At 38.9% G+C, this 27,771-nt stretch overlaps 1 protein-coding gene across 2 annotated transcripts in view; it reads left to right on the top strand.

Moving 5' to 3' along the window:
* Positions 1–677: 677 nt before the first annotated feature.
* Positions 678–27,771, top strand: part of WASL (WASP like actin nucleation promoting factor) — a 78,065-nt gene continuing 50,971 nt past the window's right edge. Inside the window, exon 1 of one of the 2 annotated variants that reach the window (XM_043871887.1) lies at positions 678–1,146. In XM_043871887.1, the coding sequence (XP_043727822.1) occupies positions 1,030–1,146 (117 nt within the window). In that variant the 5' untranslated portion in view covers positions 678–1,029. The remainder of the gene's footprint in view (positions 1,147–27,771) is intronic. The other variant, XM_043871886.1, reaches the window with a different exon arrangement.

The following is a 27,771-nucleotide window of genomic DNA, read 5'->3' as shown; positions in this document are numbered from 1 at the left end:
GACCCATAGAGAAACAAGCCCGAACTGCAATGTTACAAATACATTTATTAATCCCTTTGAGAAATACCAGCGGGCAGTAGAAACCTCTTCTAAGGGCCTTGGCTTTTTAGGAACGTCGGTCAGCAAGGTCTCTTTCACAATCCTGGCAGAGGCCTGTTCGTCCATTCCCACTGTTGAAGTTGGGACAAAGTCTGAGAAACCACAGGCACCTGCGGCTCTGAGCGAACTGGCGAGGAACACAGGGAACGGCGTCCCTTCTCCCATTTTCCGTCTCCAGCTTCCAGAACTTTCTGACAGGAGCTCGAAAATCTGGCAGTCACGCCTCAGAAATAAAAGCTATTTCGGGGACGAAGACCTGGGTCTGCACTGACGCTCCGCAAAGGTGTGCGTCTCAGAAGAGGGGATGACAGCTCGGCGGCGGAGACGAGCCACCTCCTCTCTTCAAGCCTCCGTAGAAGACGACTACCCAAGGAACGAGTCCGGACGCAAAGCCTGCAACGGACCCAGAGCCCCGCGTCCGACCGCAGACCGCGCATAGCCCGCGGCTCGGCCGGAAGTGGGCGTGGCCTCGGGCCGGCTAGGCGAAGCCAGGCGCGGCGTGGGGAGGTGGGGTTCCTCCCGGGGCCCGGCCCGCAGCCGCGCGTTTCCGGCGCGCTCCCCCGCGTCTAGCGTCCTGTGGTCTCGCCCGTACCCCGCTGCCATGTTGGATTGTGAGGCCGTTGCCGCCGCCGCCGCCACTGCCGCCGAAGGAAGGCTGGGGGAGGAGTTGGGAGTTTAGCGCAGTCGCCGGAGTGCGAGGACAACGACCGTCCGGCCAGAGCCTACCCCGGCGGGAACGGGGAGCTCCCCTTTCTCACCGCGGCCCGCCGTCGGCTCCTCCTTCCGTGGCCTCCTCCCTGCGCCGGAGGAGCTGCGAGATGCTACGCCTCTGATTCCCCTCCTCCCGCCCCTGTCACCCAGAAGGGGAACGAGCGCTCGCCCACTCGCCGGAGGAGACGGCCCTGGCCTCCCTACCCCGCCGGCGAAACCATGAGCTCCGGCCAGCAGCAGCCGCCGCCGCCGCGGAGGGTCACCAACGTGGGGTCCCTGCTGCTCACCCCGCAGGAGAACGAGTCCCTCTTCACCTTCCTCGGCAAAAAATGTGTGGTCAGTGGCCGAGATCCGCATCGCCGCCCCCGACCTTAGTCTCCCGGGCCCGGGAGGGGGAGCCGGGAAGTGGGAGTTGGGAAGGAGGCGGGAGCGACGCGGGGAGGGTCGGACTGCCGGCCAGGCCTCTCTCTGACTTGGCTCCCTGGGTGCGGGCAGTGCGGGCCGGAGGTCGCCTCCCGGACCTGCCCGAGGAGCAGGGAAGTGTCAGGTCCGCAGGCCTGTGCTGGAAACCCTGCTCGCTTGGACCCGGGTCCGTGCCTCTGCTGCTGGTTCAAACTTTACCGTCAGGCCTCGCGGGGATCTTTTTACAGGAGCTGCTTGATCGTAGTAACTGGGCTCCTGGACTGGCCCTCGCTTCTCGTCCTACGACCCCGATGTGGGGGCACTTTCCTTCACAATGCCATCGGTTTCAGGAGTGGGTGGGTCGGGGACCGAAGCCCAGATATGAATGAATCGAACCGTAAGGTCGTCTTTTATTCTCCCTTGAGGATCTCAGGAAGGAGTGAAGTCGAGTGCATCGGTTTAGAACGGGGGGCAGGAAATGCTACTGCTCCCCACTGCAGAGGAACGAGGTTTATTTCTCCAGCAGTCTTGCTCAGGCCTGGTTTCTCTCTCCTCTCCACTGTTTTTGTTGTTTCTTTGCATTGGTGCGAGATGCTGCTCTCCCAGAACCCAGCTCAGGGGAACCGCGATCTCCAGCAGTTCTTGGCCTTTTGGGATCTGAGAATGAGTCTTAGGTCGGTGCTGTGCGGCCTTTTCCAACTCCAGATGGCTGGTTGGGCCAGCAGCTCTGCTGTGGGAAGGGGAATGTGTTGTTGACGGAAGCATTCATTACATTGGCTGCTGGCGCTTCTGGGGGTGGGGAGGTTGTGCTCTGTGGGGTAGGCCTTGTCAGCCTGCATCTTCCTGGGGTGGCCGAGTTGAGCTGTGGTTGAGACTGTTGAAACGGTGTTCGGGTCCCTTTCTCCCCACTTTACTGGTTAACACCTGCAGAGTCTGTGCCACTGACACCCCGGAACCACCGAGGGAAATGTCAACAAGAGCCGTACCTTTTACAGCTTTCCTTCCTAATGTTAAATGTGTCACCCAGACTGCTCCTGCTTGTTTAAGAAGTTAGGATTAGACAAGTTCTGGGAAGTTACTGGATTAATTGTTAACTTTCTAGGAGTTTACCCTTTGTATCCTGTTCCACCTGGTAGGAGATTGAATCATTACATTCTGTGCAGATGTGTTTCATATTTCAGAAGTTAGACCTGATTAGAATAAAATGAGGGAGGTGGCTTAAAATCAGGACTTGGGAACTGTGAAGACAGTCAAGCCCCCTCTTTACTCTCCCCACACACTTTTTAAACAAACAAGATAACTGAGCCGGTGAGCCATATGTCTCACAGCAATTTAGTAATGTGACCGGAAGTAGAAAAGCAGGACTCCTGATGCCTGTTGTGTTGTACTTTCCACTACATCATGTTGTTTTAGAAGTTTTTTTCTTACTTGTTACTGATTTATTTTAAAGGGGTGTTAAAGGAATAATCACTTTTCTTTTTCACCAGAAGCTGATACAATTAAAGTTTTATTCTTAAAGCAGCCCTAATTTGTGCATATTTTCAATTTAGGAAAATCTGTAGCAATTTGAAGGTGACATTATCTGCAAATGAAAAGTTTAAAAAATTTTTTTTCTGGTATACTACTTATGTTATATAATCTGTCTCAGAAAAGGAAGTAGTTGTACTATGTGTTACATACCAGACACATTAGGCAGGGAGGGACATTACATTTATACACAAGCATACTGACTAATTGCTCTGCATTTCCTATAATGTTTACTGGTGTCAAAGAAATGACAGACATGTAAGAATACAGCGATAGATAGGGAATGGATTTCTGTCATTTAGAACCACACTGTTGGAGTTACCTGCTCTTGTTGTATGAAATAGTTGCAAAGATTAATATTTGAAGTCTCCAATTATTAGTAAAGAATGAGATCTTAATTTTCTGAACAGTTTCCCCCTCCTCCCCCTTTGCTGACTGTGCAGTATTTTGTGCATTACTGAAATATTTTGTCTTATTTAAAAAAAAATCATGCAGTGAGATTTACAGGTCAGACCAAATTTGTTAAGCAAGAAGTGCATTCAGAGCTCTAAGAATTCCCAAGAAAATGAAGCTGGAGTAGTTATAGTCCTAGCTCTCAAAGAGTTTCATTCCTGCTTTCTCTCAGCAAATTAGTATTGAGTAGCTAATTGTTGAGGTCAAAATCAAAGTTGATGTGTCCCCTAAGGTAGCTTACTGAATCTAGATAGGGAAACTAATGTGTAAAGTGCTAAGTATATCAGTACTTCACAGTGACTGGTTAAGACGCTGCATGTTACAATGGAAAATATCCTGGGTTTGTAATCAGCAGTCCGGGGTTTAAATTCATAGTGTCAATTTGGATAAGTTTCTTCAGCCCCCTGTCCTAGAATTGGTTTTCTCATTTCTAGAATAGGGATACATCACATTGGGTGGTTGTGTGTATCAGAAGGACTGTCCATAAATGTGTGGATGCTGTTATTTTTATAAAGGTTTAGGAGATCACAAGAGAGGACGAGTAAAAGCTTTTTAGAATGGTCAGTACTTGAATATTTAAGTCTAGAGAGTATAGTCGTCATTGAATGCTCGAGTCCGTGTCAGTCAGTCCTTCATATCTAGAAATTCGGAGGGTTGACTGTTCCCCCCAGGGTGTGAGAAGTATGAAACAGCTTGGGAAGTCAGGGGACCTGCTGATGGTATGTTACGGAGCAAGAAGGGTTCTCAGGTTTACATATGCGTTGGAATCATTGGGAGATTATCACAAATGTGTATGGCTAGGTCAGATTCCTAAATAATATTCAGATTCGTTGGTCTGAGGTGGAACTTGGGCATTTCTGTTTTTAGCAAGCTTATTAGAGACTGTTACATCATAGTTTGAGAATCACTGCTGAAATTCACTGTTTTCTAATAGAGTGATCCTGAAGCACGTTGGAAATGTTAATAGGTTTCCCCTCAATTTTTGGCCCATATTCTGTGAGTTATGATTAAGTTGAGCTCTTTTAGGATGCCATTTCTCTATCCCCTTAAAATAACAATGCATATTTCAGAGATGTGGATGTAAGAGAGATGTAGTTGAGGAAATATTGCACTGATTAGTGGGATACCACAAGATCAGATTTGACTTTTAAAGTTCAAGGAGAAAGGTGGAGTCACTATTGAAGGATTGGAGGCAAAGGAGGTCAGATACATGTTTACAATAAGCTCCATGAAATATGATGAAGGTATGAATTAAACCAGTGCTGGTGGGATCAAGGCAAAAAGACTCCAATAGAATTTCATCCCCCTTAGAGGGCATGAGAGAGGGAAACTGGGAAGAGGCACGTATAAAACAATCAGCAGAAAAAGTATGTAGAAACATGCATGTGTCACTGTGTGTAAATATGCCTAGATGTTAGTGAAACTCTTAAGTTGGTGATTGTTTTCATGAAGGATGTGAATCTTCAGTAATCTATAGTTTTACCGCAGTTTTTAAAAATAGATGTTGAGAACGCTTAGGTTTCATTTAAAGCCATATGTAAATATATAAACATATGTCAATATACTTTTACATAAAGTTAATAGTTCTGGTGCAGTTCATAGCTGTTAGTATTTTCTTAGAACAATTAAGGGTTAAACACAAGATCATTAGGTCTTGTTTTGTTGTTCTTTTGCCTTTCATGTCATGTGATTAGTTATTTTCTGTAAAGAGCATAGCCATCTTGCCAAGAAGAGTTAAATATGTATATATGTTCCTTATTCAAGGACGATATTAAGAATTGGGGAAAAAACAAAACCTGTACTATCTCTCAGCAACCACCTCCCATTTGGATTGGGGTTAGAAATGTTATTGACTGTTACCATTCCATGCATATTTACTTGGTTTGTTTTCAAGGTTTATTGATATTTAAGGAGACATTTTAATTAACTGATTTTAATGTTTATTTATGTATTTATTTTTAGTTCCTTAGCACTTGTTTTAACTTGCTTATTATCATCTTTTAATTTTTGTGTATTTTTTTTCTCACCCTGTATGTAATTCTGTGAGATTAGACCTTATGTCTACAGTCTTACATAATTTTGATAATAACCAGCATATAGATCACTGCATACTTCTTGATTGCATAATTAAAATAGCTAACTTGTATACTCCTTAGTTCATTCAGCATTTCTCATTGCTTGATCAGGTTGTTAAAACCTTCAGTTTCTAATGCGCATGGTATCTGGACTTTGGTCTTCATTTATTAGGAGAATAAAGCGGTTTAATTCTTCTGCTTAACTAATATGGTTGGTAGCAGTAGCTGTCCAACAGTTAACTTTATTTCTGTTCTAAATTCTTAAATAGGTTTAGAGGGAGAGGTGCCTAGAGGGATCATTGTCTTGATGAAGGCCTAAATTGAGGCAGTCCCGGAGGGAAGTTAGTTCTGGGAATATATTTCACCTTGAGTTTTATGTTAGGAGGGAAAAGGTTAAAATTCGTGGGATTTGGAAGAGACAAAGACAGGAAGACAACCTAAGCTAGTGAAAGAGGAAAAGAGGTGAGTACAAAAGTGAATTTCATACAGGATAGGCAGTAAGCACAGGAGATTTAGAAGAATCCAGCAGATCTGGGTTTATCTATCCTGTTTCTTGTTATTCTTAGCTCTGTAGTATAGGCAAACTTCTTCACAAGTATAAGCCTTAGTGTCTATATTTGTAAAATGGACTTAGCCAAGGATTTCAGAGACTAGTACAATGATGTGTGTAAAGCAGTTAGAATGCCTGCCACTTATAAAGTGTTTTGGGAGTTTAGAGAAGCATGTGAAAGAATGTTGTCATTAATACTTTTGATTACTTGGTTTAGATTTCTTGTTACTGTCAGGGAGGTTTTAAAGTAAAATCTTGAACTGTATATTACATTTGTTTTGATTTCGGTAAGTTAATTCTAACATTTTGGCTGAAAGTCAGTACATTATAGAGTATGTAAATAAGAGTTAAACAGCAGCTGGAACAAATCTATTTGGGGAATTTCTGGGTAACTTTAGCCCCTCTGGTTGCTGACCGGAAAGGGAAGAGGGGGTACTTGTATAAGAGGAGTTCCTGGGTTTTAGTCCATGCTCTGCCACCAGTTAATTATGAGTGTGAACGAGAATCTCCATCTTCCTGACTTTCCTGATCACTTTCCTGATCTGAAACTGAGTGGTTGGACAGAATACACCACCGTCTTTCCACCTTTAATGTTCTACCACTCTAAATATTCTAGCTGCCAGGGACTCCAGCAGAGAAAGATCAGCCCTTCTGTTAACCTTGACATATTTCTTTTTTGCACAGTGGAGACAAAGATAGTATATATCTAAGTGCAAGGTAGATTATCGAAGTGCAAGGTAGATCATCTAAAACCATTTCATTGCAGATCCCCATTTCTAACTCACTTTTTCTTTAGCATCACATTTTAATAGGCATTTTACCTCAGAAAGACTAGGGTGAACAGAATTAAACAGCATTAGCATTAGTAATGGAATAATCAGCTCTTAACTTTGAATTATTATTATTATTTATTTTAATTACAAGGCATTTTAATATTACTATAAGTATGCCTTTTAATTATGATGGAGTTACTTTAAAGAGTTCCTCTTTCGTTAACCAATTCCATCTAGAACCTTATTTTTTACATGACACTGTATTAGTGATATGATAGTTTAGTGTTACCCTTTATTGCTTATGATCTAAGGTTAAAAATAATCTGCTTTTTTTTTCTTTCAGTTTTTAGCTTTTAAGTGTTAGACTCAATAGTTATAGTGAACCGACTTGGTTATTTTAGGGAGATTAAAAGTTGAGGTTTATAAGAGCAGGTAAGAATTCAGTTTCATCGTAAATATTCTGAGAGTCATAGCTTTGATCTAACAGATTAGAACTCAGCATTTTTAATAGATTTCACTTTCACTGTAAAGATTCTGGAAGCAAAACAAGTTCATACAGTCTTGTCCAGACTATATTGCTAATGTAAATAAAATTCTTACTGCCATGTGACTGAATGATCTGCTATTTTTTAAGTGTTAAATGTTGTTTACTAATTAGAAAATGTTTGGAATATTTGACTATATTCATAAATGTAGTGTAACAAAAATGTATTCTGTTTTTATTTATTGTATCTGCATCAGTATTCTTGGAAGTAATAGAGGATTACATCATTATAGTGTTAATATGAGAGTAAAATTATTCAAAAACACCAGTTTCACTTTACGATGTGTTATAAAGGAATTTATGGCTTTTTTTTTTTTTTTAAGAGACCAAATAACTGGTGTAATGTGGAGGGAGGTGGATCTAAAAAAGCTCTCTTTAGAAAATAGAATCCAGTGAAAGGTTTGGAGTAACTTCATATTTCAGTTGGTATGACTGTCTGTTATAATAGTTCAGTTGTTTTCAGTGTCCTTGGCTCCTTGGTTTGTCAGCCATGGTGATTTTGCTTTTTAACTTATTTTTTACTTCACCTGAAGATTGCTATAGAAATCTGTCTCTGTAAAAGGAGTACTCTTTAAAGACAGGTAAATTGAAACAGAAATACAGAAGACATCTGGGGAAATAAAATGCCTTAAAAAAATTATCATCAAACAAATAACTTTAGGACAATGAAGTGTTTTAAAGTTAAAACTTTTATGTTAAACTTGGAGAAGCTAAAAGTATCTAGTATTTTTAAGTCTTAAAATAGAAGTGAAATTGTTTATCATGTTTGGTTACAAAATAAATTTAAGTGAAATTCTCTCTCCATACCAAAATACCTAAGAAATTGCATAGTAGTAAAGGAGCTGATTGATTTGTATGCAGTGCATGAAGCTAATCAAATGATTTCCTCTATTTTTATTTATAAAATATCATCATGATCAAGAATCAAGGACTTGCTGAGTACATAACACCTCAGTATCTTGGAATACATGAAAAGGGTAAGGAAGATATAGTCCTTACCTCTTAGTTCTTTACTGAGTAGTTAGGGAAGACAAAAATTATGCACATAAAGATACGTTTTGCAAGCCAGCCTAAAGTTTTTAATATTAGAAGAGGTAGGTATATCTCTGTGAGTTTTAATATGTCACTATGGGGCTCGAGCATGATGTCTTGAATGGCCTGTAGAATTTATGTCAGAACAGGAAGCCCCTCAATTCAAGTGTAGGGAAATGTGTGAGCAACTATGGAGTAGAAAATTTGCAGGGAGTATTTGGAAATACTGAATAGACTGGCTTGGCTAGAATTGAGAATGGTATTTGCTTGAGGACATACTGAATGATAAGTTTGAGGGATAAATTGCAGCCAGATTTTAGAGAAGACCTTGAATGTCAGACCTAGGGATTGAGCGTTAGTCCCTAAGTAGGAAAAAGTCATATGCTCCCCAGGTGGCACAGTCCTAACGAATCCGCCTGCCAGTGCAGGAGACGAGATTCGGGAGTGATCCTTGGGTCGGTAAGGTCCCCTGGAGGAGGAAATGGCAACCTGCTCCAGTATTCTTGCCTGAGAAGTTCCATGGACAGAGGAGCCTGGAGGGCTATAGTCCATGGGGCCACAAAGAGTCGGACAGGACTGAGTGACTAAACACATAACTGAACATATAAAGGGAGAAGTCACAAAGATTTTGACTCAATGTCAAGATAGGAAGTATCTGGAAATGGGGAAAACTGGAAGTTCTTATTCATAATAAGAATAATTGAGTAACACCTTGTGGTTGTGATTTAGTTGCTAAGTCTTGTCTGACTTGGGATCCCATGGACTGTAGCCTGCCAGGCTGCTATGTCCATGGGATCTCGCAGGCAAGAATAGTGAAGTGAGCTGCCATTTCCTTCTCCAGGGGATCTTCCCATCCCAGGCATCAAACCCATGTCTCTTACATCCCAGGTGTATTCTTCACTGCTTAGCCTCCAGGGAAGTCCCTGAGCTTTAACGTTTACTAAATATTTTCTTATTCATTATCTTAGCAGACCAGACATGGCCTGGCTAAGGAACCTGAATTGTAGTGACATCTAGAACACAAAAAGGATGAGTAAATACTCGGCCTTAGTTCTCATTGTGGATACCACCTATCACTCACAGCGATTTTTCCTACTTTGTCACGATGGAGTTTCTGATTCACTCAGTGTATTCCTACATGCAGCCGCTATCAGTCAGTCCAAGATCACTGTCCATGAAATCTAGCTCCATTCCAAAGCTATATTCTTGAAGCATAGTGAAGAAAAAAATGGCAATATTTGGTTGACTCTGAATTCAAGATGACAGCAGAACCTCCTTGTGGAAATGGCTCGATAGTAGAAATTGTAGGATTAGAGCTGTTGGAATCCTTTGTGTAATGTTTTTTATCAAAGCCTTAGGAGTGGAAGTAGATCTGTGAAGGTGTCAGTGCCTGTGAAGATATAGAGGTAGGCAGTCTAGCCCATATTTGACTTGACCAGCATTTGAAAAGGATGAATTTCAGTAAGGAGTTTAAAGGGAAGAAAGATGTTCTCTTTATAAACTACCAGAAAATGGTATTCTGCAGGTTAACTTTTTCACTTATATTTTGTATCTTTCAAATATTGCTATGTTCATTTATATTGGTTGCATCCTTTTTATTACTGCATTCTATATTTTATGTATTCCTTATAACTTACTAACCTCTGTAACAGTTTTCTAGGACTAGTGTAACAGGATACCACAAACTGTGTGGCTTAAAAAACAAATTTAATCTCTCACATTTTTAGAGGCTAGAAGTCCAAAATCAAGGTGTTGGCAGGATTGGTTCCTTTTGGAGGCCCTGAGAGAGGATCTGTCCCATGCATCTCCTAGCTTCTGGCATCTGCTGACCATCCTTTATATTCTTTGGCTTATACTTTGATCACTCCAATCTCTACCTATGTAATCATCACAGGATTCTCCTTTTGTTCTCTACTTGTCTGTTTCTCTGTCTTCTTTTTGTGTAAGGAAGCCAGTTATTGGACTAGTGTCAGCCCTAATGACCACATCTTAACTCGATTACGTCTGCAAAGAATCTCTTGATATATGGTCATGTTCACAGATAAACAGGGGTTAGGGTTAGGACAACAGTGTATTTTTTTAGGGAGACACACAGTTCAACTCAAAACAATGGGTATTTTTACTTTCCAAGTTTTTGCCTTTGAAAACAGTGTTGTAATGAACATGAGTCTGTTGGTCATTTATATTTCTTCTGTAATTACCTGTTTTTGTCTTTAGACCATTTTTCTATTGAATTTGCTCTTTTTTAGTGACCTGAAGAACTATTTAGGAACAGTACTTTTGTATTATGGTATTTTTCAGCAGTCATCATTTTATTTTTTGACAGAAATATTTTTGGTCATTGCATAGGTTTTTAATTTTGTGTAGTTAAATGTGATAGTCTTTCAAGTGTATCAAGTTTGTATTTAATACTGGCTTAGTTCAGAATTGCAAGAATATTTACTCACATTTTCCTAGTACGTCTACTGTTTTATTTTATACCTATTATCTTTGATCTTTCTGAAAGTGACTTTGGAAAACAAGAGTCGTGGAAATCTAATACTACATTTTTATAATGCAAATGGCCACGACACTACTTACTGAGCAGTCCATTTTACCATACCTATTTGAAATGCTATCCCTGTAATTTACCACATTATCAGATGTACTTAGCTCCATTTCTGCGTTCTCTCTCTCTTTTTTTAAATTTCTTTGTCAGTGTATAGAATTTTTAGTTAGTATAGCTTTATAAGGATGATATGGTTTGATTAGTTTTAAGTCTCTCATTGGGCTTCACTGGTGTCTCAGACGGTAAAGAATTCACCTGTACTGTGGGAGACCTGGGTTCGATCCCGGGATTGGAAGATACCCTGGAGAAGGGCATGGCAACCCACTCCAGTATTCTTGCTTGGAGAATCTCCATGGACAGAGGAGCCTGGCGGGCTACAGTCCATGGGTCACTCAAAGAGTCAGACACGACTGAGCACAGCATACAAGCCCCTCATTACTCTCCTTTTCAATATTTTCTAGCTGTTTTTATGTGCCTGTGTTGTTGTTCAGTCACTAAGTCATTTCTGATTCTTTGCTGCCCCATGAACTGCAACACAACAAGCTTCCCTGTCCTTTAGTTAATCTCCCTGAATTTGCTCAGATTCATGTCCCTTGAGTCATTGATGCTATCTTAACAATCTCATTCTCTGCCACCCTCTATTCCTCCTGCACTCAGTCTTTCCCAAGCATCAGGGTCTTTTCCAGTGAGTCAGCTCTTCAAATCAGGTGGCCAAAGTATTGGAGCTTCAGTTTCAGCATCAGTCCTTCCAATGAATATTTAGGACTGATTTCCTTTAGGATTGACTGGTTTGATCTCCTTGCAGCCCAAAGAACTCTCAAGAGTCTTCTCCAGCACCACAGTTTGAAAGCATCCATGCTTTGGCATTCAGCCTTCTTTATTGTCCAACTCTTACATCTGCATGTGACTACTGGAAAAACCATAGCTTTAATTAGATGGACCTTTGTTGGCAAAGTAATGTCTCTGCTTTTTAATATGGTGTTTAGGTTTGTCATAGCTTTCTTCCGAGAAGCAAGCGTCTTAATTTCATGGTTACAGTTACCGTCTGCAGTGATTTTGGAGCCCAAGAAAATAAAATCTGTCACTGCTTCCACTTTTCTATTTGCCATGAAGTGACGGGATCGGATGCCATGATCTTAGTTTTTTTAATGTTGAGTTTCAGGTCAGCTTTTTCACTCTCTTTCACCTTCATCAAGAAGCTATTCAGTTCCTCTTTACTTTCTGCTGTTAGAGTAGAATCATCTGCCGTCTGAGGTTGTTGATATTTCTCCTGGCAATCTGGATTCCAGCTTGTTATTCATCCAGCATTTCCTGTGATGTACTCTGCATAGAAGTTAAATAAGCAGGGTGATATATACAGCCTTGACATATACAGTTCAGTTCAGTCGCTCAGTCATGTCTAACTCTTTGCGACTCCATGAATCACAGCACGCCAAGCCTCCCTGTCCCATCACCAGCTCCCGGAGTTGACCCAAACTCCTGTCCATTGAATCAGTGATACCATCCTACCATCTCATACTCTGTCGTCCCCTTCTCCCCCTGCCTTCAATCTTTCCCAACATCAGGGTCTTTTCAAATGAGTCAGCTCTTCGCATCAGGTGGCCAAAATATTGGAGTTTCAGCTTCAACATCAGTCCTTCCAATGAACACCCAGCACTGATGTCCTTTAGGATGGACTGGTTGTATCTCCTTGCAGTCCAAGGGACTCTCAAGAGTCTTCTCCAAAACCACAGTTCAAAAGCATCAATAGAAAAAGAGACACAGAAATACAGAACAGACTTTTGAACTCTGTGGGAGAATGTGAGGGTGGGATATTTCAAAAGAACAGCATGTATACTATCTATGGTGAAACAGATCACCAGCCCAGGTGGGATGCATGAGACAAGTGCTCGGGCCTGGTGCACTGGGAAGACCCAGAGGAATCGGGTGGAGAGGGAGGTGGGAGGGGGGATCGGGATGGGGAATACGTGTAAATCTATGGCTGATACATACCAATGTATGACAAAAAGAAAAAAAAAAAAATCTGTGAACATTTAAAAAAAAAAAAGCATCAATTCTTCGACACTCAGCTTTCTTTATAGTCCAACTCTTACATCCATACATGACCACTGGAAAAACCATAGCCTTGACTAGATGGACCTTTGTTGGCAAAGTAACGTCTCTGCTTTTTAATATGCTGTCTAGGTTGATCATTTGAAAAGACCCTGATGCTGGGGAAGACTGAGAGCAGGAGGAGAAGGGGACGACAGGATGAGATGGTTGGATGGCATCACTGACTCAATGGACATGGATTTGGGTGAACTCCGGGAGTTGGTGATACACAGGGAGGCCTGGCGTGCTGTGGTTCATAGGGTCGCAAAGAGTTGGACCGATGGAGCAACTGAACTGAACTGAACTAGGTTGGTCATAACTTTCCTTCCAAGGAGTAAGGGTCTTTTAATTTCATGGCTGCAATCATCTTCTGCAGTGATTTTGGAGCCCCCCAAAAATAAAGTCAGCCCCTGTTTCCCCATCTATTTGCCATGAATTGATGGGACCAGATGCCATGATCTTCGTTTTCTGAATGTTGAGCTTTAAGCCAACTTTTTCACTCTCCTCTTTCACTTTCATCAAGAGGCTCTTTAGTTCTTCACTTTCTGCCATAAGGGTGGTGGTATCTGCATATCTGAGGTTATTGATATTTATCCCGGTAATCTTGATTCCAGCTTGTGCTTCGTCCAGCCCAGCATTTCTCATGATGTACTTTGCATATAAGTTAAATAAGCAGGGTGACAGTATACAGCCTTGATGTACTCCTTTTCCTATTTGGAACCAGTCTGTTATTCCATGTCCAGTTCTGACTGTTGCTTCCTGACCTGCATACAGGTTTCTCAAGAGGCAGGTCAAGTGGTCTGGTATTCCCATCTCTTCAGAATTTTCCACAGTTTATTGTGATCCACACACTCAAAGGCTTTGGCATAGTCAATAAAGCAGGAATAGATGTTTTTCTGGAACTCTCTTGCTTTTTTGATGATCTTGCGAATGTTGGAAATTTGATCTCTGGTTCCTCTCCCTTTTCTAAAACCAGCTTGAACATCTGGAAGTTCTCGGTTGGCGTATTACTGAAGTCTGGCTTGGAGAATTTTGAGCATTACCTTACTAGCGTGTGAGAAGAGTGCAGTTGTGCGGTAGTTTGAGCATTCTTTGGCATTGCCTTTCTTTGGGATTGGAATGAAAACTGACCTTTTCCAGTCCTGTGGCCACTGCTGAGTTTTCCAAATTTGCTGGCATATTGAGTGCAGCACTGTCACAGCATCATCTTTTAGGATTTGAAATAGCTCACCTGGAATTCCGTCACCTCCACTAGCTTTGTTTGTAGCAATACTTCCTAAGACCCACTTGACTTCCCATTCCAGGATGTCTGGCTCTAGGTGAGTGATCACACCATCATGATTATCTGAGTGGTGAAGATCTTTTTCGTATAGTTCTTCTGTGTATTCTTGCCACCTCTTAATATCTTCTGCTTCTGTTAGGTCCATACCATTTCTGTCCTTTATTGAGCCCATCTTTGCATGAAATATTCTGTTAGTATCTCTAATTTTCTTGACAAGAACTCTAGTCATTCCTATTCTATTGTTATCCTCTATTTCTTTGCATTGATCATTGAGGAAGGCTTTCTTATCTCTCCTGGCTATTCTTTGGAACTCTGCATTCAAATGGGTATATCTTTCCTTTTCTCCTGTGCTTTCCGCTTCCCTGCTTTTCACAGCTATTTGTAAGGCCTCAGACAGCCATTTTGCTTTTTTGCATTTCTTTTGACATATACGGCCTTTCCTAATTTTGAACCAGTCAGTTGTTCCATCTCTGGTTCTAACTCTTGCTTCTTGACCTGCATACATGTTTCTCAGGAGGCAGGCAGTCTGCTATTCCCATCTGTTTAAGAATTTTTCAGTTTGTTGTGATCCACACAGTCAAAGGCTTTAGCGTAGTCAATGAAGCAGAAGTAGTTATTTTTCTCGAATTCCTTTGACTTTTCTGTGAGGCAGTGTATGTTGGCAATTTGATCTCTGGGTTCCTCTGCGTTTTCTAAACCTAGCTTGTCCATCTGGAAGTTCTCAGTTTATGTACTACAGAAGCCTGGAGAAGGAAATGGCAGCCCACCCCAGTATTCTTGCCTGGAGAATCCCGTGGAGAGAGGGACCTGGTGGGCTGCTGTCCGTGGGGTTGCACAGAGTCAGACACGACTGAATCGTAAATTAATTTAGGAAAAATTGACTTAGTGAGGATTTTCATTGGAAAGCAAGTCTTTTTTTTTTTTTATTTCCTTGTTTCCTTCCGTAGTTATATAATTTTCTTATTGTGTGTGTGTGTGCATGCTCAGTTGCGTCTGACTTTTTTTGACCCCATGGACTGTAAGCCCAGGAGGCTTCTCTGCCCATGGGGATTTTCCAGGCAAAAATACTGGAGTGGGTCGCCATTTTCTCCTCCAGGGGATCTTCCTGACCCAGGGATCAAACCTGTGTTCCCTGTGGCCCCTATGTTGGCAGGCAGATTCTTTACCACTGAGCCACCTGGGAAGTCCCCACATCAAGTGTACTAGCCATCAAATTTTTTTTTTTTTTTATTTTAGGTACAAAAACGATCCCGGTTATACTCATTGTTTAAAAACACACACACCCACAATGACTATTTGGAATTGAAAGGTAAAATAGCCTTTTATACCTCTCACCTCCTAATATAATTAGTTTCCATAGAAAGCTCTTAAGGATTTGATGTGTCTCTTTCCTCTCCCTTTTATTTGTATGTATGTGTATGAATGCATATGTTTGCACTTTACCTGCAAAGAGTCTCTTGTTATATGAGGTACATATAAATTTACCTCATGCCCTTTTTTTTAACCATCTTTATTATAGAAACTTTTAAACGTATGCAAATTATAAAATAGGATAATGGGTATCAACTCATGGCTAGTCTTGTTTGCTTTATATCTCCAATCACTTTTCTCTTTCCTGTGTTATTTGGAAATAAGTAGCAGACACTGTATAATTTTCTTTTTCTTAATTAGTCTGGCTAGAGGGTATGCTAATTTTATTGATTTTCTTAAAACAGATTTTAGTTTAACTGATTTCTACTGTTTTTCTTGTTTTTTTATTGATTTCTGTTCTGATATTATTATTATTATTTTTTTGCTTTCATTGAATTTAAATTGCTTTTCTTTTGTAAGGTGATAACTACTCAGGTTATTGATTTGAGACCTTTTTCTGATGTGGATGTTTAGTGTTGTACATTTTCTTGTAAATACTGCTTTACTGGCATCTAATGTGTTGGATATGTTGTATTTTCATTTAATTTAAATTACTTTCTAATTTTCCTTTTCATTTCTTTGACCCACACATTTTGTGGTGTTGTTTTCTAGAAGCATGCAATTTAGTGTTCAAGTTTTAGGGATTTTCCAGATATCTTTCTGCTACTGATTTCTAACTTAATTCCATTATGTTAGAAAATATAAGGATCCTTTTTGTATATAAGAATATGGTTTAAATTGATGTTCCACATGCACTTGAAAATAACACATAATTCACTGTTGTTAGGTGCTGTGTGTGCATGCTGAGTTGCTTTAGTTGTGTCTGACTGTGCAACCCTGTGGACTGTAGCCCACAAGGCTCCTCTGTCCATGGGATTCTCTAAGCAAGAATACTGGAGTGGGTTGCCGTACCTTTCCACAGGGATCTTCCCTGCCCAGGGATTAAACCTGTGTCTCTTAACTTCTCCTGCATTGGCAGGCAGGTTCTTTACCACTAGCGCCATGGTGGAGTGTTCAGCAGATGTTAATTATATCAGGTTGATCAGTAGCATAGTTTAAATTGTCTTTATCCTTACTGATTTTCTGTCTACTTGCTCTGTCAATTTTTGAGAGAAAGGTGTTAAATTCTTTCATTATTGTTATGAATTTCTCCTTGCACTTATATCAGTTTCTCTTCATTTGTTTTGAACCTGTTTATCATGAGCGTAAACATTACAACAGTTACGTCCTGTTGAAGAATTGACCCTCATTATTAAATGACCTCCACTGTGTCTGATATACTTTCTTCTGAAATCAACTGTTACTGAAGCTTTCTTTTAATTGGTGTTATAATCTTTTTTGGCGTTATTTTTAATATTCTCATGTCTGTGTACTTAAAATAGGATTCATATATGCGGCACATAGTTAGGTTCTGCTTTTGAAGACCAGTCTGATAATACTTAACTTTGGATGTTTAGACCATTTACATTTAATTCATTATTGATATGATTGGATTTAAAATGTACCATCTTACTGCTTGCTTTCTGTTTGTCTCACATCCTCTTTGTTCATTTTCTCTTTTTTCTGCCTTTTTTTAGATTGAGTTAGTAGTTTTCAAGTTTCCTTTTACTTTTTTTGGTTTATTAGTTGTAACTTTTGTTTTTGTAGTTGCTTTAGGGCTTACAGTGTGTCTTTAACTTAACTATGGTCTGTGTTCAAAGGATATAATTGCATAGTTCCATTTTCCCTTCAGGACATTATGCTATATTGTTGCCATTTTACCTTTCAGTTCCATGATGCATTGTTATTTTGCTCTAATGATTTAAATATTTTTAAAGGTGATTTGAAAGTAAGGGGGGAAAAAGTCTTGTGTTTATCCACTTGTTATCATTTCTGTTGTCTTTAATTCCTTTGTGTAGATTCAGCTTTCTTTCTGCTGTCAGTTTTCTTCGGTCAAAATATTTTTCCCCTCTCGCTCTCCTTCCCTCCCTCCCTGTCTCCCTTTTTTTTTTTCCCCCTTGAATATCTCGTATTGTACAGGTCTGCTGCTAATAAATTCTTACCACTTTGTGTCTCTGAAAAAATTCTGTATTTTTAAATTAAATTTTATTTACTATTATTTTTCTTAATCTATATTTATTAACTTTTGGTTGTGCTCTTTGTTTCTGTGCCCAGGCTTTCTGTAGTTGTGGAGATTGGGGGCTATTCTCTAGTTGTGGTGGTCAGGATTCTCATTGCAGTGGCTCCTCTTGTTGCAGAACACAGGCTCTAGGTTAATCGGCTTCAGTAGTTGCAGCTCACTGGCTCTAGGGTGTGCGGACTTCAATAGTTATGGTGTGTGCATTTAGTTGCTCCATGCATGTGGAATCTTCCTAGACCAGGGATCAAACGCCTGCATTGGCAGCTGGGTTCCTATCCTTCGTACTACCTGGGAAGTGTAAAACATCTAGTCTGTGTTTTGCCCTGAATCTTGAAAGATATTTTCTCTGGATACATAATTCTACATTGATAGGTTTTTTTGAATTTCTATAAAATGTTGCTCCAGTATCTTCTGATTTGCAGTTATTGCTGACAGGAATTCTACTGTTGTCATTTTCTTTAATCTTCTGTACACAGTTAGTCTTTTTTTCCTCTGATTACTTTTAAGATTTTTCTCTTTATTACTGGTTTTAAGGACTCTGATTAAAATGCGCTTTTGCTACAATTTTCTTATAATGTTGGGATTTCTTAAACTTCTTGGATATGTGAATTTATAACAAATTTATATCAAGTTTAGAAATTTTTCAGGCTTTTTTCCCCCAATATCCACTCCCCCCTCCAAAGAAAAGCTAAACTTCAAAAAAACTAGACACATGTAAACTGCTTGAAGTTGCCAGAGACCTCAGTCCTGTAGAGCTCATTTTTGTTTCTTTCCCTCTCCTTCTCACTGTTACTTTGAGTTAATAGCTAGTGCTGTGTGAAGTCGGTAGTCTTTTGTCTACAGTGTCTGATCTGCCACTAATACCATTTAGATGTTGACTTTTTCTTCTCAGATGTTATAGTTTTCATTTCCAGAGTTTTAATTTGGAGTCTTAAAAGTATATTCTATGTTTCTAAGTATTTAACATGTTCTATCTTTGCTGTAGCTAATGTATGGAATACAGTTATGGTAACTTTTAATGTCCTTGTCTATAATTTCTAACATCTGTATCATATCAGTTTTTCATGATTTATCCTTATCTTCACTGTGAATCACATTTTTCTGTGAAAAAACATGCTCAGTAATTTTTTTTTAATTATTGTATACCAGATATTGTGACATTTGTCTTTGAAGTTTAATGGTAAGGTGTTATTTTTTAATTTTCCATCAAAATACTCTGCATTTGTTAGTTGCTGTATTTTAAGAGCATTCCCCCTTTTGCAATAATGACTAATATATCTGAAGATACTAATTTTTAAAATTCTCATCATTGAAAAAAATTTTCAATTAATAATCATGTAGTTCCTCTCTTGTTTGTTCCTGTTTCCTCAGCTATGATTATTCTTGGTTGTGGTCTAAATTTATGTTTGAAAGACTGCTTTCTAATAGGTAGTTAGCTTGTTTTTTTTAAATTATTTTATTAAATAAAATAAAATAACTTAATTTTTTTCCAACAGTTTTAAATTTACAGAAAAATTGTTTGGAAAGTCTGAAGGATTTACATATACCCTGTTTCCCTTTACCCACCCCACTTTGTCCTGTAAAGAATGGCTTGCGTTAGTATGGTACATTTGTTAAAATTGATGAGCCAATATTTGTATTATTATTAGTTCTAAGTCTGTAGTTCAAGATTTAAATCTGTACAGATCTATAGATTTTGGTTTTCACAAATGCTTGTCATATCCCCACCATTGTGATACCACACAGAATGGTATGCCCTAAAAATAACAAAAGCTCCACTTGTGTATCCCTCCTTTTGAAACTCTAGGGTTCATTGATTTTTTTTACTTTGTAGTTTTGCCTTTTCCAGAATGTCATGTAATTGGAACCATGCAATAGGTAGTATTTACAGACTGGTTTCTTTCATTTAGCATTTAAGATTCCTCCATGCCTTTTTATGACTCAATGGCTTGTTACTTTTTAATGATGAAAAATATTTCATTTTAGTGTGGATGTATCACAGTTTATTTATTCATTTCACCTATTAAAGGAAATCTCAGTTGCTTCAGTTTTTGGTAGTTGTGAGTAAAGCTGCTGTAAACATCCATGCTGGTTTGTGCGTGGATGTACATTTACAGTTGACTTGGGTAAATGTCTAGAAACACGATGGCTGCATCATGTGGGAAACCTGTATTTAGCTTTGTTAGAAACTGCTGAACTGTCTTCCAAAACTGTTGCATTTTGTATTCCCACTGGGGGTAAATGACCGTTTCTGTTGTTACACATTCTCCCCAGTATTTGGTGTGAGCAGTGTTTTGGGTTTTAGTTAATGCTAATAGGTTTATCGTCGTGTTTCATTGTTTTAATTCCCGTTTCTAATGCTGTGTGATGCTGAGTGTCTCTTTGTGTGCTGATTTGCTGTTTGTGTATCTTCTTTGCTGAGGGGTCTGTTTAGTCTTTTTGCCCAAGTTTTAGTTGGATAGTTTGTTTCTTATTTTTTGAGTTTTAAGAGTTCTTTGTCTTTTTTGGCATGTCTCCTTTATCATATGTTTATATACATATTTTCACTCAGTCTATGGCTTTTCATTCGTTTATCAGTTTCTTTTGCAGAGCAGAAGTTTTTTTTAATGTAGTTCAGTATATCATTGTTCTCTTTTGTAGGTAGTGCTTTTGCTTTTGTTCTTAAAAAGTCATCATGAAACCCAGGGTCATGTACATTTTTTCCTATGTTATCTTTTAGAAGGTTTTACAGCTTCACATTTGGCAGTTAAATCTGTGATCAATTTAGAGTTAACTTTTGTGAAGTGTGTAAGAGCAGTATCTAGATTGATTTTGTTGTTTTTGTAAGTGATTGACCATATTTCAGGAAGATTATCCTTTTTCCATTGGATTGTCTTTGCTCCTTTATCAAAGATCAGTTGCATGTGTTTATGTAGATCTACTTCTGGGCTCTCATGTTATTAATTTGTGTCTTACCTCTTTTTTTCTTGTTTAATCTTGCTAAAAATATATTAGTTTTATTGATCTTTTAATTTCCTTATTCCTGTTTTCAATTGCATTGATTTCTGCTGCAAATTTTATTTTTCTTCTTTTCTGTTGCTTTGGATTTAATTTGCTCTTCCTTTTTAATTTCCCAAAGTACATAGGTTGTTGATTTTAGATTTTTTTTTTTCTTTTCTCATACATGCACTCAGTGCTATAAATTTTCCACTAAGCACTGCTTTTGCTGCATTCCACAAAATTTGGTAAGTCATGTTTTCATTTTCATTTAGTTCAAAATATTTTAAGATTTCTCTTGAGATTTCATTTATCCATCTGTTATTTAGAAGTATGTTTCATCTCCAAATGTTTTGAAAATCTCCAACTGTCTTTGTTATATTGATTTCTGCATTGTTGTCTGAGAACATACTTTGTATGATTTCCTTGTTGTTTTATGGCCCAGCATATGGTCTGTCCTGGTGATTATTACATGTAAGTTTGAAAAGAACATATATTCTACTGTTGACGTATTCTATAAATGTGAACTGGATCCAGACGGATGGGTTTGAGTATACTCTAAAAGATTAGCACTGTCTATTTTTTAGGTTCACTTAAAAACTACTGAATAGTTTGTTTATTTAACTCAGCATACTGGAAATTGTTTCCTGCTTCTGTGCTCATCTTACTGGCCTTGACGTGCTTTGAAAATTAGTGGGGAAAGTGCATTCTTCTTTTTCAAAGTATATTTTGACTTTGGTATGCTTTTCTGTGGGTGGAAGTATGATCCCCTTTTCTGTGGGTAGAGATTGTGGTGGAAGCAAATTCCTGCATTTTGTGGCAGTTAAAATATTAGGAATGGCATTGCATTGACTGAAGGTTTTCACCATGTCATATAGATGTTTATGGTTGATAGAGGTGCCAAGAAGAGAACTGCTGTCATTCTTCTAAAAATAATTTAAATACCACAGATGAGCAGTTGCTACTTTTTTGAAAAATATTGAAAATAATTTTGATAAAGTAGAAATAATAGGATTCTAAGAATCACTTTCCTTCCTTTTTATTTCATTCAGTGAATGAGTGCACACTGCATATGAAATACTGTGCTAAGGCTGAGGATACATACATGGCCTTTGTGTTTATAAGATAAACCGTGTTTATTGGTGAAGCAGACCTCACATAGCAACCTATAACAAATCATTCAGTGATAAATGCTTCACTGGATGTGTCAAGGAAATGTTACAGCTAATGTTGAGGGAAAAGGAATATGTTGGCTACCAGAGGACCCCATGGACTCCAAAACAGAATTGAACAATAAAGCTTCCCAGCAGGAGGCTGGGAGGCTCTGAGAACAGTGATAGGAGTCGGTGGACCTTCTCTCAACTCCAGTAATCTCCCCGAACTCCTTAGTCTTGTGACTCCGTTTGGAAAACTAAATTTCCAGGAGAGAATCTAAACTGACAGAGCTGTAGCCTCTGTGCTTGTCCCTGGAGAGAAGCAACAGGTCTCTAACAATTAGAAGTATTGGGTCCTGGGGACAAGCAGCACCTGCAGCAGGGCAGGTTTATTATATACTGATAAAAGCTAGTGAATACCCAACCAAGGTACAGTCCAGGATGGTTTGATCTCTCACTGACCTAAACCTTCTGTAGGCACCAAATTGTTTACTTTACTGTAGTTCAGTTCAGTCGCTCAGTTGTGTCAGACTCTTTGTGACCCCATGGACTGCAGCACGTCAGGCATCCCAAATCATCAACTCCCAGAGCTTGCTCAGACTCATGTCCATCCAGTGATCCCGTCCAACTGTCTCATCCTCTGTTGTCCCCTTCTCCTCCTGCCTTCAATCTTTCCCAGCTTCAGGGTCTTTTCTAGTGAGTCCGTTCTTCGCATCAAGTGGCCAAAGTATTGGAGTTTCAGTTTTTTAGTTAGAACTTTGATCCTAGATTTGCAGATGGTAAAGGTATGAAGAGTGTCTTTTGTGTGTTTGGAAGCTTGGTTTTTTGTTTTTTTTCTGGTTCTCTTTATTTTCATTGACCAACTTGCTGAAAACAAAGGAATACTGAAACTTTTCTTACTATGTAAAGTCCTGATATTCTCCCCTGTCTCCTGCCCCTGCTACCGACAAGTTCTTGATCTATTAAATGGTAAAGTTCTTTTAAAAGGAAAACTAATATGATATACCTTTTAATTCCCTACTCCTTTGTAGGGATCGCAGTCTAACATCTAGTTATGCATGGTCATTTGTTTTCAGTAATAATAACCAGAGTTAGACATACCAGCTCACACATTTTGAATAAAAATTGCCTTTTGAAACTAGCGACATTGAGGTTTCTGAGGATAAAACCTGGTTTTTTGAGCAAATTTATTTTTCTGATTACTGACTAGATCATTATTAATGTTTTACATTACATTTTTAAGTCTTTTAAGAAGTTGTAATAAAGTATGTTCTGTGCTTAGTCACTCAGTTATGTCCGACTCTTTGCAACCCCGTGGACTGTAGCCCACCAGGCTCCTCTGTCCATGGGATTCTCCAGGCAAGAATACTGGAGTGGGTTGCCATGCCCTCCTCCAGGGGATCTTCCCAACCCAGGGATCGAATCTAGCTCCCCACATTGCATGCAGTTTCTTCGCTGTCTGAGCCACCAGTGAAGCTGTAATAAAACATAAATCTTAAAAACAACTTTGGAAAGGTCTTGCCTATCCCTCCCTCTTTTTTTGCTTATCTGATTCTTATGCATAATGTATAAGAGAGTCTCAAATGTTGTACATTAAGTCTTTAAGTTAGCTTGTATGTTGAATTGAAACTGTTACTTACCCTTACTTAAAGCTTCTCTTTGCATGTCCTTCTCCCAGCTTGATTGTACATATGAAAGTCAAGCAAATTAAATGTGCTTATATATAAAATATGTATGCACATTCCTATGATTGCATTTAAAAGCTTGGATAATTATGAATTGCTGCATATATTATAACAAATGTGGGGGATAGTCGATTGAATTTTAAACTTGCTTATCTTGATTAGTCACGTTTAAGAGTTCAGAAGACTCAAAGAGAAAGTCTGTGAAAGAAATCATAGACTTTGACCTTCATTACAGAGACAGGCTATCTCCCCGTACTAGCCAAAATTTGCTTTTCTCTTTATAGCTTTAGACACTCTAGTATGTTCTATTCAGCAATGTTCACTTTTAAATTTTTTTTTTAAGGGGAAAGACTTCTGAAAGCTGCTAGAAATTCTTCCTTGGTTATAGTTTCTAAATTGGAAAGATGATCTTTTTTATTTTTCTCAGACTTATACCATGATATGACTTGAATAGGTCTTTTGTGTTTTTTTGGTGTGAGTATATTTTTCAAATCAATATTCAATTATTTGAAAAGCTAAAATATTTACATAGTTTAAAATTAAATGTATGAGAAGAAATATTTTTGTCCTATCCGATCTTGCATTTGCCTGATAAAACCCATGCACACACACAAAACCCCTAAACAGCTAGCAGCTGTTACTAGTTTTCTGTGTCTTTTCCAGGTGGTTTTATGCATATTTAAGCAACAGAAATTATTTATTCTTGCTTTCACTATTGCACACAAATACTATACTATACTCTTCATTTTATATCTTGCTTTTTTCTCACATAACAGTGTTATCTAGACTTAAAGAGCCTCTTCATTTCCTTTTTAGGCAGCTGTTTAGTATCCCATTGTATAGCTGAACTGTGGCTTATTTAATGAATTGAGTAGGTATTTTTATTGATCTAGAAATACTCAATACCTATTGAGTAGGTATTTTTATTGATTTCAGTTGCCTGAGTATTTTGGGTAGTTTTAAATCTCAGGGTTTGTTTTAATAAATGAAAGATTTGAATTATTTTAATAGTTTTGATGGAAGTCTTTCTAAAATGAGTTACTCCATTACCCTAGTTTAAATTCATCAAACTGAACTTATTTTAATTCCTATATGATAAGCTAGATTATCTATGTGAACATTTTGGGTACCATATATTTTACTGTGTAGTATTTCCTTGTGTTGGATGCAAACTATCTTATTTTACGAATTTATTCATCTTGACCATAGTAAGACTTTTTAGGGTTATTGTAGTCAGTTATAGCTCTTCTTTTACACTGGATATTATCTTTGATTATATATTTCTCATCCCTCCTGATTACTAAAAACTTTTTTCTCAGTGCTTTATAAATTTCTTACTCTTCCACATGAGCAAGATTGTTTGAGTAATGCCTGCCTCTATTGCCTGCCTCTGTTTTCTGAGTGCATGGGCTGTACTGTAGGGGATTTATGGCAACTCTGTTGTCAAGGAAGCGCTCCATTAGGCTTCCTTCCAGGAGAACTGTTCTTATTATCTATGAGTACTAATGGGGAAACCCCTGTACTAGCTACATCAGCGCTCATAATTTTTCCTGTTCAGGGGCTTTTGTTTTTTTCAAATGAACTTTAAATTTCTCAGCATGTTTGCTTCTTGTTGACTTTTTAATTCTATATTCCATTTTATTCTTTAGTATTTCCTATCCAAATACTGTTTTGGATAGTATTTCCTATCCGAAAAATGTTTAACCCAATCATTTGTTCATTTGTGTAGTTTGAAAGTAAAGTGTTAGCTACTCAGTCCTGTCCTACTCTTTGTGACCCCATGGACTATAGCTCACCAGGTTCCACTGTCCATGGTATTCGCCAGGCTAGAATACTGGAGTGGGTAGCCATTCCCTTCCTGACCTAAGGATCAAACCCAGGTCTCCTGCATTACAGGCAGATTGTTTACCCCTGAGCCACCAGGGAAGCCCTAAGGACCTTAATTACCTAAACAGTCGATTGGCTTTTTTGGAAGAGAATCTTCTTGGTAAAACCAAGTGAAAAGACAAGCTGCTTCCTCCCTCTTATTTTTGATGACTGAATCTGACCAAACTTTTGTTAGGCAAGATCATGTTGCTTATCCTCATAAATACTAAGCTGTAATAGTAGGTTAAGTGTTAACACTTAAGGGATTCCATACGTGACCTCTGGACTGAGATTTGAAAGATGAGCAGAGTTAGCCAGGTAAAAAGAGGTGAGATATAGGGTGTTTGCGTTTGGGAGCATGGAATTGAAATGGAAGATGAGGATATGAGAAAGGGTAATGAGTTAGACAAAAACAAACTCAAGTGTCTCCAACACACAGTGTGTGATAGATGAGAATGAGGCTATACATGCTCTCCTTTTTGTGATTGGGAATAAATTATTTCCATCATTTTGCTAATATCCTACATTGATGAGACCACATCTAAATATCATCTGCTTCATTTTACCAGACTAATAAGGGCAGCCAGCCTGATAAGGAATCCGTAAGTGAGATCAGATGATGATAATCAAAGTAAATTTTAGTTGAAAAGGAGATGACCTGAGAAATAGGGTTGTGAGGGCATATCTCTATTGGAAGTGAAAGCGTTCTTGGCGTTGTACAGAACTAAGTCTGCTGTAATCAGTGGGGACATCTCCAGTTTAATATTGTAGCTATGCACCTAGCACTGTACCAACTGCATAGCAAATGCGCAACGGGTATTTAAATGAATAAAGGTTAAAATATCTGCAAGTGGCAATTACTAGAAAACCAGATTTAAGTTAAGTATTAAGAATTTTCTGAGTTGCTTAGTGATGAGATAGTTTTTCCCTTAAGTTGTGAGCTTCGCTGTTAGAGCTGGCGTTCAAGCAGATGCTATTTAATCATCTGTTAAGAATGTTATGAGACTTCCCTGGTGGTCCAGTGGCTAAGACTTCCAAGTTCCCAATGCAGGGGGTCTGGATTTGATCCCAACTCAAATACTTTAGTCACCTGATGCGAAGAGCTGACTCTGAAAAAGACCCTGATGCTGGGAAAGATTGGAGGTTGAAGGAGAAAGGGGCAGCAGAGGATGAGATGATTAGATAGCATCACTGACCCAGTGGACATGAATTTGAGCAAACTTGGGAGATTTTGGAGGACAGAGGAGCCTGGTGTCCTACAGTCCCTGAGGTCACAAAGAGTTGGACATGACTTAGTGACTGAACAACAACAAAGAATGGTATATGAAAAACTGATTATAAAGGAGCCCCTCCCTCCTGACCCTGCTCCCCTCACCAAACACATAACCATTGGCCTTTTCGATCTGTTTCATTCAGTAGTATTTTGGAAGTTGCTCAGTCAGTTTTCTTCATGGGTAAGATCATTATAAAAAATAACTGTCAAGTTTGGTTTGGCAAAAGGAGTATATTAGCTTAGATAGTTCTTTTTTTTTTGGATTCAGAATTTTGTTGCTCTAATTAATGCATCGTTTTCTTACCCCAAGTAAGGCTGATCCAGGTCTTGTGGTCTGAAGCTTGTACAGTTTGGAGATGCTGTCTTTAAGAAAAAGGGTCTAAAATCTAAATACAGAAGTAGAAAAGGATCACAACAAATGAGTAATACTATAAAGATTACAAAATCCAGGAAAATAGATTCTTACTGTTGTAATTTCTGCTATTATTGAGTGATACACCTCCTTAATACTTTTTATCTACAGTTTTGGACCACATATTGTTGATCACCTATGTACATGACAATTTTATATTTTATATGGAGAGAAACTTTCCTCTTGTCCAAGGCTTGGCAAGCTATGGCCTTTATACCAAATCCAGCCTACTTGAATTTGTAAATAAAGTTCTGTTAGAACAAAAGCACCTCCAAATTCCCTGTAGCTGGGTTTGCACACTACAGTGTAGAGTTGAAGGAGACTGAATGGCCCACAAAGCCTAGAATATTAATTGCCTGGTAACTTTACAGAAAAAGACTCCTGCTTAGTATGTAGTACGTTTGGTCAGAATTTATTGTTTCCTATTACTGATAGGTGTAAAGCTGAAAGGAATTTTTTGAAAACAGTTACTGGTAATAGCATATCTCTACTTTTCTTCACTTTGCTTAGAGGGTGCTTCTTGCCTTGTAAAAACACCTCTCTGATCTCAGGTGGCTGGACCACTGACCCCTCCCCCAGAAATGTTCATGAAGTTTGGTCATAGTATTCCACCCCTCACAGGGAGCTGAGTGAGTGAAGTTGCTCAGTCGTGTCCAACTCTTTGCGATCCTATAGACTGTAGCTTACCAGGCTCCTGCGTCCATGGAATTTTCCAGGCAAGAGTACTGGAGTGGGTTGCCATTTCCTAGACAGCGTTTATTCAGATCCTTTTGCTCGGAGTTTAAGATT

The sequence above is a fragment of the Cervus elaphus genome, chromosome 18 (genome assembly GCF_910594005.1).
Source record: "Cervus elaphus chromosome 18, mCerEla1.1, whole genome shotgun sequence".
Lineage (NCBI taxonomy): Eukaryota > Metazoa > Chordata > Mammalia > Artiodactyla > Cervidae > Cervus > Cervus elaphus.
The sequence above is the reverse complement of the archived record's forward strand: the minus strand, read 5'-3'. Positions and strand labels throughout refer to the sequence as shown.